The sequence below is a fragment of the Notolepis coatsorum genome (genome assembly GCF_963971535.1).
Source record: "Notolepis coatsorum genome assembly, chromosome: 7".
NCBI lineage: Eukaryota > Metazoa > Chordata > Actinopteri > Aulopiformes > Paralepididae > Notolepis > Notolepis coatsorum.
In genome coordinates this window covers 78,626,552-78,642,305 of record NC_140171.1, presented here as the reverse complement: position 1 = coordinate 78,642,305, position 15,754 = coordinate 78,626,552, and the positions used below count along the sequence as shown (strand labels likewise).

The window sequence follows — 15,754 nt, the reverse complement described above, 5'->3', positions numbered from 1 at the left end:
CTTAATGTAGCTTGTAGGTAATATCATAACCACAACTATTTTCATAAGTGGAGCGCGGCCCCATGACACTATCCCCACACCACCAACTCACGGGAGTATTGCTCCGTCAGTCAGTTGCTACATGCAAGGTGGGATAGAACAAAGGCTGACCACATTATATAATAATAATAATGTACAATAGCCAATAATGTAATAATGTATACTTTTATTAATCCCCTTGGGGAAATTAATACATCCTCTGTATTTGACCCATCCTAACTATTTAGCAGCAGTGGGCAGCCACACAGTGCGGCAACCAGGGACAATTCCAGTTGTAAATGCCAGTACCTTGTGAAGGAATCTATGTTTTTCAATGTGTATATAATGTATTGGTGGGTGACAGCATCTACTCAGACGGATCTATAGATCTTAAAAGTAGCCGGCAGTCAGTGTGTGTTGCAGCAGACTAACAGCAGCAGATGAGGATTCGGGCTGTGCTCGATCTGGAGAAAGTGCATTATCAAGCCACGGGCAGGTTTGGTCAGAGAGAACTAGGGGGATAATATCAACATCGCCGTTGCTATAGTGATTTGGGTCAAAGAGCCGTTGTCAAGGACTGCGTGTTACGCAGTAACGAGAAGAGGGGCGGGAGCCCATTGCTATGGTGAGAATGTTATGAGGTGTGAGTTCCTTCCGGGGTAAGTTAGACTGAGATACGAAGCACAGACGAGCAGACGCGTTGATCAGAGACTTTGAAACGGTGGAGGAAGGGAATATGCCATGTGATCGCTAGCTTCGGCTAACAGGGAATGGTGGTTGGCCACGACGAGGCCCAGAACCATTGGACTGTCGTGACAGAAGAGACGGTGGAGAAGAATGAATTAAGACTGTTCAAGGACAATACAGAATGGGTTACATCGGGTACAGAGACTATGTTTATGAAAATAAACATGAGGATCTAAGGAAAGAGATCACGTAGCAGTTTCGTTTCTTATGACTAACGGATGTACTAACAAGGGTTGATACAAACACAACGCAGAACAGGGAGAGTCACGAAGGAGATGACGAGATGAGATTGGCTGATTACCGAAGAATCCAACAACTGGTCAAGGGCACGTTTTGGGGGAAACCGGAGTACCCGGTGGAAACCCATGCAAATGCAAGAACATGCAAACTTCACACAGAAAGGCCCCCTGCTGGGGTTTGAACCCTGGACCTTCTTGCTATGAGGCAACAGTGTTAACCACTGCACCACCATGCCGCCCTAATTAAAAGTACTCTGGAGTTTATGTTATCCTCATGTCAGCATTCCCTACTGTCAATCGGACGGCAGCTCATGATGGCAATAGCTTTGTGTTCTTAGGTTGTGTAGGTGCGTCCCCAATATTTCTGTGCGTGTGCCTGTTATTTTGGAGATGCAGGTCACCATAAAACTTTGTATTTCATAAACAAAATTAAGCACAAAGGGGGAGTTCAACTTCTTGCCACCAAGCGAATTAGAGAGAAGAACAACGTTCTTAGAATGCTTACAATCAGAATTATTTTGCAAGTTGCATCCAGTCTCATTGCAAATCTCAATCTGAATGTCACTCCTCTGATTCCAGGACTGCTAAAAATCTAAAATCACACACAGTGCGGCATTTTGCCAGCGTTGTTTGGTTCAGTGTAAAAAAGCAAATCCAGCATAATGAGGGGTCTTCTTTACGGCAATATTGCAGGATCTCTGGGGGGCTTTAGAGAGCATGTAACCTATGGCTGGAAGCTGTCATAATGCCATGGTAACACCATAGCCTAACAACAAGGGATTTGCCTGGCTTTTGTCCTATCCATTTCAAATACCCCCCTACCCACCCATCTGTTTCCTCCCTCTCATCTATAATGTGTGTCGTCCAATAGGAGTGGTCAGGTTCATGTTTTGAGGCAGCAGTCCAGGATATGTGATGATGATCTGCCCCCCCCCCCCCCCCCCTCTGTGCTGATTCAGGCTGTCCTCAAGTCTGGATACATCAAGCCCAAAGCCTTGTGGGTAATCCCTCTTCCTCAGCGGTACCACCTGCAGTGCTTCCTGAATCAGATTGCTGCTGACCCCTGCAGAGTGATGTCTCACCCCGAACATTGGGGAGTGGGCACAGTGGGGGGTCGGCTGCCAGTTGACGCTATGGTTCTGGGGGTTGGGCACCAGAGGGCATGCATGTAAATACAAGTCCCCTCCATGTGGGTCTCCATCCGGACCAGCTTGTGCTAGACCACAAGAGACTGCACTCCCCCACAAGACAAAGGGTATTGCTCTCACACAAGACCCACTTGAAAATGACGTGCATGTTGTTGGACAAAGGAAAGGAGCAACCTTGAATGAAGTAACTCCCACATCCGCAGCTTACTGTTTTGCACAACACTACAATATTCTTTCACTGAAAGGCATTCTCAACATTCAACTTCAGCAAAGTTTCATTCTCTGCCCTCCATGTTTAAAGGAGTTCAATCTCCTCCCACCACCTCACCCCTCCTGTCTGTGGGCAGCAGGTAGGCCCTGTACCTTACAGTCCAGGCCCTCTCATATTTATTTGCTCTATTGAACAAGGGTCTGTCTCAACTTACCAAAACCCCTTGGTCGAACAGAGGGGGGGGGGGGAGCCTGGGAAGTATCGATGAGGCAGAGGAAGGAGAAAGAGAGGAGAGGAAGAGCAGTAAAGAAGATATACTAGTAGGCAAGAACAGATGGTTGAGGAAAAGGTAAAAGATTATCGAATCGAGTATTGAGCGTTGGGCAACAGGAGATATAACTATACAGGAGAGAGGGATTTACAGCCCAGTGTACTGTCTGTCTGTGAGAGAGAGAGGGAGAGAGATAGGGGGAGAGAGAGAGAGAGGGGGAGAGAGATGGATTGGGAGTTATGAAGAAAGAAAAAAAACAAGAATGAGAGAGAAACAGATGTAGAGCAAAACAGCTACCAGAAAGAGACAGAGGGAGGTAGAGAGAGAGACTGAGGCCAGGCAGTTGGGAGCTCCCGTAGACACGCACTTCTGTCTAAGCAGCTTTCCACTCAGGGCGAGGTCACGGCGGGTCACATCGGGATTACACTTTTGGCAAACAAGAGGGAGCTCCTCTCTCGCAAAGCCGCGCGCGACTCCCCAATGACTCTCAGCAGCTGTAATAAAGCCAAGGCAGCCTGAACCTACAAACAAAAAGCTAACACGCTATCGATCGACAGCGGCCAACTTTCGTGAGGTGGTGTCGAAAGGTCGACACTGTGCAGACAGCTTGGGCTGGGGTGAAGGGCTATTATTGGGATAAGGCAAAACTGCAGCCTTTTGTCCATAACGCAGAAATTCTTCACATGCTGGACACCTTCCCTAAGGGTGTCAGCTCAGGAATTGAGATATTGGAAATGTTTCGAGTCCCCCCCCGGCCCACCACCCAATGAATGGAGTTAAAAAGACTCGCAAATTGCCGTAGTGATATATTCCAACCACAAAATCCAAATTAGGTTTCTATCCCTCAATCAATACCCATCCCCTGCAGTGTCTGTGTGTGTCTCCTCACTTCCTAATCAACACTTCCACTCATGGCGAGGTCAGCTGTGTAAGCGCACGGTGCCCCGAGCGCCGATTTGAACTTAATTAAGCAGCTTTAAACACAGTCGAAAAGACTCGTTAATACCCAGGCAAGACGAGCAGCCGGATGAGAACATCGTGGCAGTATTGCGCGGGAGCGGTGTGAGGCAGATTGCTGTTGAACCCTCACTGGTCAAACTCCAGGGGCACACGCCCCCCACCCACCCCAGAGGCCTCTACCAAAGACTCAACATGGACTTGATCTCAGTGAAGGAACAAGATGTGTGTGAGAGCGCCGCAAATAGGCAGAGTGGAAGAAAAAGATAAGAGATGGAGAGAAAGACCAGTCAGACAGAGGGGGGGAGAGATAGAGGGAAGAGATATAGTAGGAGTCAGATAGAGGGCGAGAGATAGTGAGAGAGGGAAGAGAGAGATTGACTCTCTGAGGAGTATGTGTCTACCTGCTACTAAAGCATTCTTTTTGGAGATGAACTTGAACCCTGTGAGTGAGATACTGTGTACCAGTGTAAATGGTGTTATCAGTTGGAAAAAAAGAAAAGCCATAGAAGACCGAGGATAGACAGAGGGGGTGAGAGAGAAAGAGAGGCGTATTCATGTACTGTATGTGTGTCTGCAGACTCACTGCCACTAGGGCTGTGCTATGAGGCAGGGCCTTCTATAAAAGGAGAGCTCCACACCAAGGTGTTCTATAGCTCGGGGGGGCTAACGGTGATAAATGAGTCCCTTAATGTCGCCAAACACTTTATCTCTGCTTCATCTGTTTTCATTAGGCAGAGCCAACCTTTGGCTAGGCGAGAACGTGCTGTAACTTTCATTACTACAACATAGAATTGAGGGGGGAAGGGGGGGCACCTTGCATTGGCTGTGACGGATCCTATTCTTCATTATTATGCTATAGCACCATTAGTGCATCTTGTAAAAAAAACTAAAACGAGCAACGTTTTTTTTTGTCTGTGAATTGTACAGAGGGACCAGCAGCGTGGCTACATGGGACTCTGGGCTCATGATCAGAACAGTGCTGGTTGGAGCCCAGGTCAGGAGAGTGGTGTTGTTGTCCAGCAGGGACTCTGTCCTCTGGACCTGACGGTAACAATGCCCCGGTCATGGTGATATGGGACACCGTACGGTTACGAGTGCCGTCCTTTGGATGAGACGTTAAACCAAGGTCCCAACTGAATTTCAGTCGTTAAAAGAACCCAGGGTATGCATCGCAAACAGTAGGGGGTTCCCCGACGTTCCTGGCCAAATTCCCAATCAGGTCTCTGACAACAAGGCCACTCCTCCCCCAGGCTGGCATGCAACCCCCCCCTGCTACTCCTCCCCCAGGCTGGCATGAACTCCTCCCCCAGGCTGGCATGAACCCCCCCCCCCCAGGCTGGCATGAACTCCTCCCCCTGCTACTCCTCCCCCAGGCTGGCATGAACTCCTCCCCCTGCTACTCCTCCCCCAGGCTGGCATGAATTCCTCCCCCAGACAGTGGCTGTAAATAAGAACATGTTCTTAAGTCAACTTGCCCGGTTTAATAAAGGTTCTAACTATGCAGGAATGTCAATAAGGGTTTTGGAACCGTGCCGGAGACATGATGATGTGTTATGTGGCACAGACACCGAGTGGCAGGGCCGGACTGGGGAAATAATTCATACCGGGAGATATAGCGCGAAATATAGCCCCAGTCAGGCCACTTTTTAAGCGGGGGGTCTGGGGGTCCCCCACCAGGATTTTTTTTGTTACAAAGACTTAATTTCCTGCATTCTGGTGAATTTTAGTGCATGTGAATCACAAACTAATGAGCCAACAATTGCTTAGTACAATGTACTGTTATGAACCTCAAATAAAACTGTTGTGGCACTAGCAATGCTACTCTCTCCACCTTCAAAAAGAAAAAAGCAAGAGCACAACATATTTGTCTATTTACTATTATAATACAGTTAACCACTCTCTCCACCTATTCAAACAGAGCAAGAGCACAATACAATATTCACTTTACTGATGCACTACCCATCAACAGTTAAAATAGCCCTTACACAAACATTAAATAACAGACCTTTCATTATTACAAAACTACCTGGCTCACTGCCTGGCTGTTACAGTATTCTGCAGAGTGCCATCTGCCATTCCATTCGCCGCCTCCACTGTCAATCAGTTGTATCGCCTGGTCCCGCCTCCACCAATCACAAGCGGCAGCACGGCTCCATTGTGTGTGTGTGATCCGAGGGAGAGAGTCAGATAGTTCTCCAACTCTGTCGCAGACAGTGAAATCCTGGTTGTTCCCCACCCACCTAGGTTATCTAACTATCGCGCCGCGCCGCCGCCACAACTAGAAACAATGGCCTGGCAAAAAAAAATAAAAATTATAATTTTCTTTTATCTGTGCAGGCCAGGCCACCAGGAAAACTCCCGGTGCTCCCGATGGCCAGTCCGGGCCTGCCGAGTGGTATGAACCGTGCCGGAGACCTGATGATGTGTTATGTGGCACAGACACCGAGTGGTATGAACCGTGCCGGAGACCTGATGATGTGTTACGTGGCACAGACACCGAGTGGTATGAAGTTGAAACATGTGTGTGGAATAGGACAGGAGTATCTCTTGGTCAGTTCATTATTAATTGAATATCTGACCGACCTCTTGGCAGAAAGAGGAGACGTGATCATCTTTTTGTACATCTTTCTATGTAACACTGAAGGGGAACGGTCAAATCCTGGATGGATGTGGGGGGGAGGGGGGGCTCTAATAGAAAAACAAGACACACAACTGATGTAATATCTGATGTAAGCTTTACTTTCAAATCCTGTTACATTTAGAACTGGCAATTTGAACATAAAATAATGCCAAACAAAGAAAACAAATACAAAACCAAAAAAGTACAAATGATCTATTTACCAGTTATTGTCACAAACAACCCTGTACAGCCTTAACAATGGAGTAATAAAAAAGCTTTATACAGCACATACCAATTGTTTATTTTTTTTTACCGAGTGCCAAAAGATAAACAAACAAAAAAATTTGTTGAGCCTTTCCTAACTTTAAAATACAGCCAAACTTAAAGATTGTAGACTGTGCAGTGTGATCCTAACAACTAAATGCAACCGAGGAAGTTAGTTCAAACAATGAAGTGTTAAAGAGCTTAGAGAGAGACATAATAGAGAGAGAGGGCAATGTCATGCATACTCCCAAGTGCTGAAAAGGTAGTCACGCTTTAACATAAAAAAAGAGAAAAGAAATATCACTGTGCTGCTTACAAGTAGGCAAAAATAAACATAGAAATAAGTGCTTAGAAATACTGTTTTTTTTTCTCAAAAAAGAACAGAGCCCTGTTGCCTTCTCAAAACATTGTACTTGAGACTTGAAAGGGGGAATCAAGGAGGAGCAGCCATTCTTGATTACATCATGGTTACGCAGTATTTAAAAAACAAAAAGGCAGACAGTTGAAAAAGGTGTCAAAGTGGGACACATTCGTCATTTTCTTCCACGTTTCGATCATCTCTTTCTTTTTCTTTTTGGACCCTGACAATTCGTTTGACTCATTCTCAGTAGTCGCAGGTGGTTCCCTTCCACCAAGTGGCACTATAATATAGACGATAACGCAGATAGTACATGGAGCTCAACTCATAGTGTGTGTGTTGAGGGAGGGAGGTCCTTTTACTCTAGAGACAGCATGTCGGACACAGCAAAGCCTGGAACTAACAGAAAACAGCAATGGGGGGGGGGGGGGGGGGGACATCTCGGTGTGACTCCTACTCTAGAACAGGGCCATGACGGATTCAATCCTAACATCATGTCCTGTTGGTTAAGTTATGTTTTGGTCTTGACACAATGCATCTTCTCTGTCCAATTTTTTTTTAATATTAATACGAAAATGTATCATAATCAAAACAGACAAAAGAAAGTGAGGAAAATAAAACAACAATCCCTTTACAAATAAGAATTAACCATTTTGGCTTGAAGACCACTTAGGAAACACCAGTCAGTCGTGGGTAACGCTTCTTATTTCATTTATTTATTTAAATAAAATGCATGTACTATGCTGCCCTATCTCATAAACATCCTGTTTTTTGAGCATTTTTAGACTTGTGTGGATAAATACATATTCTCATAATCAAAAGTGCAGCACTGTGCAAAATTGGCTAGAACAATTTAGCCTGGGCTCTTAGTTCCCAGGGAGAGCTCGACCTCTGCCGTCTAATTCATGCAATTTGTATTAATTTGCTTTCTCTAATTTCACAGAGGCAGACCCTGCACTGCCAGAGAGGACCCTGCACTGCCCGAGAGGACCCTGCACTGCCAGAGAGGACCCTGCACTGCCCGAGAGGACCCTGCACAGCCAGAGAGGCAGACAGACCCTGCACTGCCAGAGAGGACCCTGCACTGCCCGAGAGGACCCTGCACTGCCAGAGAGGCAGACAGACCCTGCACTGCCAGAGAGGACCCTGCACAGCCAGAGAGGCAGACAGACCCTGCACTGCCAGAGAGGACCCTGCACTGCCAGAGAGGACCCTGCACTGCCAGAGAGGACCCTGCACTGCCAGAGAGGACCCTGCACTGCCAGAGAGGCAGACAGACCCTGCACTGCCAGAGAGGACCCTGCACTACCAGAGAGGACCCTGCACTGCCAGAGAGGCCTACGCATGAAATCACAGGGTTTGATTCAGCCATTTCCAAAAAAGCTATTGTCTATTTCATCTTCGAGAGGCTTGATAGATCGTAGTTTGCACTTTTCTAAGGGAACAATAAAAGTGTTGGGGGGGGGGGGGGTCTAAGTGCTTTTGGCTTGAAATGTAACTTAAGTTAAGTGCAATTAAAACAAAGGATGGGGGGTGGTGAGCAGTACCATGTCTGCCGGTCTAACGGAAGCCACGCCATTGAACACGATCCTGTACAAGTGAATGGCTTTTGTCTTCTTCATTGCACCAACAGGAGCCTTTTCTCAAATGGGTTATTGATGAATATTAGTAGAAAATACTTTACTATGTTGTCAAAGGCTCAGTAAAAAAAAATTAAATAAAAAAAAAAAAAGACACAGAAGGCCACCGAACACACCACTTTGCTCTCTATACCGGCACAGAACACACCCCTGCTACGCTTCTGTATCACGTCCTCATGTACATACAAAAAACAAAACAAAAAGAAAATACATTCATTCAAGTCATTTTGGAACAGTTTTCTTTTCTTCTTGTTTTTTTTTTCTTACACAAAAAATTACAAAAAGCTCCAAAAAGCACCATTGAATCGGCCTGTGGTGACTGTTAGCTGGGCAGCTAGCGAGCGAGCCCAGAGTAGGTCACCTCCACAAAACAGTTATCTCATATATCTCGTCTAAGTATAGGTGCGCGGTACATAGTTCTGCATATGATGCCGGACTGATATCCACCCGGTCTCAGAAATACGTGACTAGGTAGGTCTGGTTGTGTCGTTATGTGATATTATAGACCTTTTAAGTAGACCTTTAAAAAAATGTTAAAGAAGAAAAAATGAAAGCCCTGGTTACTTTGAACAGAGCCTTCCTTTCTCTTTTACCAGCAATGTTGTCCTTCACAGTGAATTTACCTGGAGAGTAAATGTATTTACTTTTATGGGACCATTGAACTTGGCAATGCTGTTTAGGGGACGTTATGGGCCATGCAATACATTCATAGTGTGTAATTCCATAGTAAGTATTTATAGGCATGTTAGACTTTCTTTTGACAATGCGAGTGGGTTTCTTCACTGAGCATTAGGTCATAAGTATCTTGTGTTTTATTATAAATAAATTAAGAGGCACATTGCTAACAATAAAGCAAGGAGCAGATGTTCATTAAATGTCATTAAACCCCCACTATCAGAATGCACTGAAACTGGTATGTCGGGGGACCTGTGCTGCAATGCTAAGCTAGCATTGGCTAGCAATTTGTTCTTATTGCCGCTACAAAATCCTAAATCCCCTGCCTTATCAGAGAAAGAAATTGATATTAGAAGACCTCATTCCAGGAGCTAGTTTAATAATCCATTCATTTCCCCACGTCCTTGGAGATGGAGGGAACCGGAAACTCCCTTATTTGGGCTGAAACATTATGACACATGAGAGGCCTATTGGTTTCAATTGTCTACTGGGCTGGGAGTGCAAACATGTTAGTGGTTTGCTACAGTAATCCAGACTCTTAAAACCCAAGTAGTGATTTAGTAAGTAGATGTTATGGCCAATGTTGCCTTGTGAGTGACAAGACTTGATAGAATATTTGCCATATTAGGATTATCATAGTTTATTTTCCTTTTTAGCTTATAGGGAATGATAGCTTGGGGAGAAGGTGGCCAAAACAGAATCATATGTTTTGCCTTACTCATTTTCATTTTCATAATCCCATGAATGCCATATTAGCATGTGGGGGGGGGGGGCAGATTGAGTTTGGAATATCCATCCATAGCAAATCGTGATTAGAACGACAGCCAATGTCTTTTCAGAGACACAGGAGATATCAGGCAGCACCAACGCAACATGGTTTCACCATTATACAAAACCAACAGAAATCAAAGCTGTGGGAAAGGGGGAAGGCTAAAAAACTATGTACAAGTTTGATAAATAATTAAGTGCGTGGTTTGAGGCGTTGCTTTGGAAACGAGCTTTTTTTTCTCAAAGAAAAGCATTCCGTTTCATTGGTTCTGTCCACGGTGCGTCGCTACGGTAACACTTCAGGATATTCCGTTATCAGCCTCCTAATGACGTCAAAGCTAGCTGAAACACATAGACAGGCATGCTATTCTGATGCATAATAGCAATAGACAAAAATGCACTAAAATGTAGCACTTGCAAGTTTTGTTTCTTCTTTTTCAATGTTTATCTTGTTAAACAACCAAAGAAAAAAAAATACATAAAAAATAACTAAAAAAAACGAGATACGTTTTTTTTCTCCTCAGATAATGCAATTGGGTCCAGGTCATTCAGAAGTTTAAAAACAGAAAAAAAAGATAAGACAGGAGAGAAGAGAGAGATACTGTAGTAGAAGTAGTAGTAATAATTCAATTAATAGAACCGATAAGAAAAGCAGCTTCTTGATATAAATGCATTTTTTTTAGCACATACAGCCTTATTCTCTCATAAATGTTTCTTTTTTTATTTCATCAATATGTTTTGAGTCTGTCTGGTCCAGCTTATTCTGCTGGTCTGATTGGAAAAGTTGCAGTCCCACTGCAGTGGCTTTAAGTGTCATTCACACCACTGTCCTGGGAGTGAGGAGGAGGAAGAGAGAAAGAGAGAGAGAGAAAGAGAGAGAGAGAGGAAGGTGAGGAAGAGAGTTGAGGTCAAACGGTCTTAGCCCTCTCCATCAGTCCCAGGTAGGCCAGGAAGGAGTGTTTACGCGAGGCAGGCGAGAGAGGAGAGCGAGAGGGGGAGGGGAGGAGCGGGGACTTGGCCGCGGGTCGCGGCCTGGAGAGGGGTGAGTGGGGGCGTGAAGGCGAGTGGAATGTGAAGCGGCGGCTGTTGTGGGCGAACAGGGTGGTGAGGGGGATCAGGTGCGCCCGGTTGCAGTTCCTGTACTGCTCAAAGATGTGGCGAGAGGAGGGGGAGAAGAGGGAGGGGCCGCTGCTCGGACCGCCCGGGATTCTGGGGCTTGTGTCGCAGCTGCCGTTGGCACTGGCCAACCAGTGCTGAGCTGCAGGGGGCGGGGCTTCGAGTTGACGTGACTTGCCCAGGGTGAGTGACAGGGCGACAGACTGCAGGGCCTGGGAGGCCGTGAGGCTCATGAGGGGGCTGCTGCTCCCGCTCCCCCCGCTGCTCCCCCCACCTCCTCCCCTGAGGAGGAAGGTCTCCCGGCTCCTCCTGCTGGACAACTCCCCCGGCGGCAGCAGCTCCTCCTCTCCGGCCTCCTCCTCCTCCTCCTCTTCCTCTCCTCCTCCGCCCAGGCCCTCTGCCCCTCCTCCCTGGTGTTTCTTGAGGTGGCGACTGAAGACGAAGGGGTGTGTGGTGGTGAAGGGGCACTCATGGCAGCCGAAGACCTGGCGCGGCGCGTGCTTCAGCTTCTTGTGCAGGTTGAGGTTGTCCTTGCGCTTGCAGCTGTACGAGCAGCGGTCGCAGTGGAAGGGCCGCTCACCCGTGTGCACACGCACGTGCTCGATCAGCTTGTTGGCCGTCTTGGACAGGTAGCCGCACTGCTCACACTTGTAGTGGTTGCCCAGGCGGTGGCCGCGCACATGCACCTCCAGCGAGGCCTGGTCGGCCCACAGCGCCTGGCAGATGCGGCAGCGGTACTCCATCTTGCAGTGCGTCTTCAGGTGGCACTCCATGGCCGCCGGACGATTGGTGGAGTAGATGCAGAAAGGGCACCTGGGTAGGAGAGGGGTGTTGGAGGGAGGGAGGAACATGGGGACGGGGGAGGGGGTTTGGAGGAAAGAAGGAACACACAACGCACAACAGCAAAGGCCAGTTGAAAGGGGAGCATCCGACACGTACACACAATCAAACATAGAACCACGATATACACACCTTGCCATTGAAGAACACACAGGGATGAAGAGGAAGGGGGGACAGGTGAAGGAAAGTGTGTGTGTATAAAGTGTACAAACATTCTAGGTTTAAAGGAGGGTGGTGTATTGGTGTGGGTGTGTGTATTGGTGATGGTATGTGTGGGTAGTATATTGTGAGACAGATGGGAGTGATCAGGTCTGTGTGTATGGACTGTGGACTCACAGGCTGGAGAAAAGGGGATGGGAGCAGGTCTGTGTGTATGTGTGTGTGTGTGGGGGGGGGCTGACAGGCTGGAGAAAAGGGGATGGGAGCAGTCGGACATGAAGGGAGATGAAGAAATGGAGTGGCACTTACATTTAAATAGCACCTTTCATCTGCTCAGGCCCCCAAAGCGCTTCACAAACCCTGCAGAACAGAATCACCTCAGAAAAACCTCAAATTGTCAAGGTCTCTCTCTCTCTCTGTCTCTCTCTCTCTCTCTCTCTCTCTCTCTCTCTCTCTCTCTCTCTCTCTCTCTCTCTCTCTCTCTTTCTACACACTCCTACATATATGGACACTCTTCACATCACTCTAATGGGAATGCTGTCCGAGAAGGAAAAAAACCTCTTGAACTGGACTGGGGAGGGTCAGGAAATACAGGCTATATTTGTGTCCATTTCTTTGTACACAGCTCCATTAGCTCAATATATACTTGTTTGCCTACACTCTGCCTATTTTTTTGACAGTCAGGATTACTGTAGTTTATAGAATTACAAAAAAGGAGACTGTGAAAATTATCATGAAACACAAGCTTGTGTGTTCATAAAAAATGGTACACGTGACAATGTTAATCTATGTGAGTTTGCTTATAATTGTACTGTATGAATATGGAATAAGAATAAAAGGCAGTAAAGCTAGTCCCTTTCGTCTTTCGTCCTGCCTTTACTTTAGTTACATTACTTTAACATACCCGGTAGTCCTCAGCGACATGCTTCCTTTCTCTTTTGAAAGATAATCACTCCATAGATTTGGCTAAAAGTAACCTTGACACCAAACTGACCTAACGTTTCTTTTTTCACCACTTCAAACGATCATCACATTCCCTAACACACACACACACTACAGGTTTACAACAACTCCTTCAGTTACATTATTGGCTATAATCAAAAAAGTCTCCCCAGCTAAAGAATACCTGTGTCGACTACCTGTGTTGAAGTACCATACAGCTGAAAATGACCCTCTCTCCATGACAACTTTCTAAGCTAACTCCAATCAAATGCTAGGATATAAACCACACATTGACACACATGTAGAATACCACCGATGGCTGCACACAAACACCATGTAGTAGTAACACAGTTGTCTTTGTTTACAAGCAGATGACGCCATAATCATCATGACAATCAATGGTTCTGTACAACATGCACAGACTTTGTGGTTAATGGGAACAACTTGAAAAGGTGCTATGTGGAATATTTAATAATTTGGAATGGGGACCATGCACACTCAACCACATACAAATAATGTGGAATAATTCTATTTGTCCTTTTGCTGATATGGCATGTTTCAGAGGTCATAACAGGCTCAGTTTTACAGGTAGATATGGCATGTTTCAGAGGTCATAACAGGCTCAGTTTTACAGGTAGATACCCCTTGTGTGGGTGAATGTAACAAGTTCCTAACATTTTCTTGTTCCTATTATTTCATGCACACTTTATTCATTGTTTTAAATTATTATTTTCTTTTAAGTTATTTTGTGCATCACTCTGTTTCGAATTTGATGCAAATTTGCAATGCATAAGGGTCATCATTTTGTGTTAAATGGCTGCATAAAGCATTTGTTGAAAAATATCCGTTTAAGGTAGATTTAGAACAGATACAAAATGTGATTAATTTGCAAGTTAACTATGGACAATCATGCGATTAATCAGATTAAATATTTTAATCGATTGACAGCCTTAATTATTTTCCATTTTATGCTTATCAGCAAAATAATTAATTGTGCTCCAAAGCACTTAATTGAATAGGTGAGTCTAAATCAGGGATTCCGTTAGCTAGAATTTTATTTGGCCGTCTACTCATGGAGTCCATGACGGCTGCGGCCGGAAAGTCCAGGAGGGATAGAGCCCTGTTTGAAATACATGGCCGCCTCGCACCTTGGGGAGAGGAGAGAGCCCCCCCTCCTCCTAGCTCCGACCTCGGCGACACTACAACACCCTGCCGAGGGCTCGCACTGCACGGCAGAGAAGGCTGCATCATTAATAATTGCACAATGACTTTTAAAAGTCTACACCCCGAAAATAAGACAACGCCCCTTTTTCAGATTTTATTTCTAGGGAAAGAATCCTCTCTTTTATTCAGCACAATATGGTACTCATGATTAACATTACTTCCACTATTAGGCTGCAGCTCACGTTACATTGATCCATTGTGTCTGTCTGTCTACACTGGGTTTTAATTCATTGTCAACAAGGAGCATCCGTTTGTTGAACAGGGTTGATGATGCTGTGTCCATCTCCGCCAGATCTGTGTCAGTTTTGACGGACAGAAAAGTTCAGAGAGGATGAACTTTTGGAACTGACGGATACGTTACTGTCCGCAAAGCTGTTGTTTCTGCAAAGGCATGATTGTGTTAGGTTCTAATTAAAGAATTAACAAACGGACAGTGATTTCTCTTTTTTCTATCCACTTTTTCTCCTCTTTCTTCTATTTTTTCTCCCATCCCAATTTCGCTGTGCCAATTCTCCCCTCCCCTGTCTTAAACGTTGCTCGCATATGCCCCCCACTGGCCGGTTGTAGGGAGGATAGAAGCCTTGCATCACATGTCCCCTCCGATACATGAGGAGGCAGCCTGTCACATCTTTTCACCTGCCAGCGCGGACTCTCATTGGCGAGGTGTAACGTGTGGGAGGCTCACACTACCCCCGCCATGTCCTGTCTCTGCTGTGCAGGCGTCCCCAACCGACCTGTAGGAGTCGCTGTCCACGGACAGTGATTTCTATAAGACTATGTGTGTTACATGATATGGCTGTTACATTTTTACATTTGGCTGGTAAATAAGACTCTTGTTGGCCACATTGGACCGGCCCAAAAACTTGCTAGTGGAAACTCTGGTCTAAATGCCATTGTTTTTGGGCTTATTCCATGTGTTGTACATGATGCTCATTCCAAATGATTAAATATTAAACATAGAACCTTTCAAATAAATAACGATAAACAAACAAATAAATAAAGCACAAAAATGACTTATGTTACTTGAAATGAACATTTATAAAGAACAGAAAAAAGCCTTTTTTGTAAGTTTGTATTAGTGTTTCTAGTCTCTTTATACAAGAGGACACTGTAGCCAGTGCCCTAAAAAGCTTTTGAGTGTTTTGATGTGAGTGTTCCATCAGTCCCCCTTCAAAATGGTTTTCTAAATGCGACCCAGGAAACTGAATGCATGTCAGATGTTTGCCTGAATCTGATACATTAGCGTGACTAGGCTTTAAAAGCACAGGCTAATACCATTAGCGTGTTGCCTAGCAGGATTCTTGTGTGCTGGTACTGGCTTCACGCTAGGGCTTAACGTTAGCTTAGCAGGTTGAGTATATGGGAAATACTGTATAAGTATATATACATGTGATAAGAGTACAACGGAGGCTCCTATGGATCGGCATATGGGGTGGTGTGGATCATGCTAAAGGTTGCTGGGGGGGGGGGGGGGGGGGGGGGGGGGTTGGCCTATGCAAGATGCCGCTAACTAGGCAAGATACATCTATGCATGTCTGTGTGTTTGTGCTACAT

At 45.7% G+C, this 15,754-nt stretch overlaps 1 protein-coding gene across 1 annotated transcript in view; it reads right to left on the bottom strand.

Moving 5' to 3' along the window:
* Positions 1 to 6,358: 6,358 nt before the first annotated feature.
* The window catches only part of znf827 (zinc finger protein 827), a 309,120-nt gene continuing 299,724 nt past the window's right edge, over positions 6,359 to 15,754 (bottom strand). Inside the window, 1 exon segment of the mRNA XM_084319389.1 lies at positions 6,359 to 11,848. Within this exon segment, the coding sequence (XP_084175515.1) occupies positions 10,828 to 11,848 (1,021 nt within the window). The 3' untranslated portion in view covers positions 6,359 to 10,827.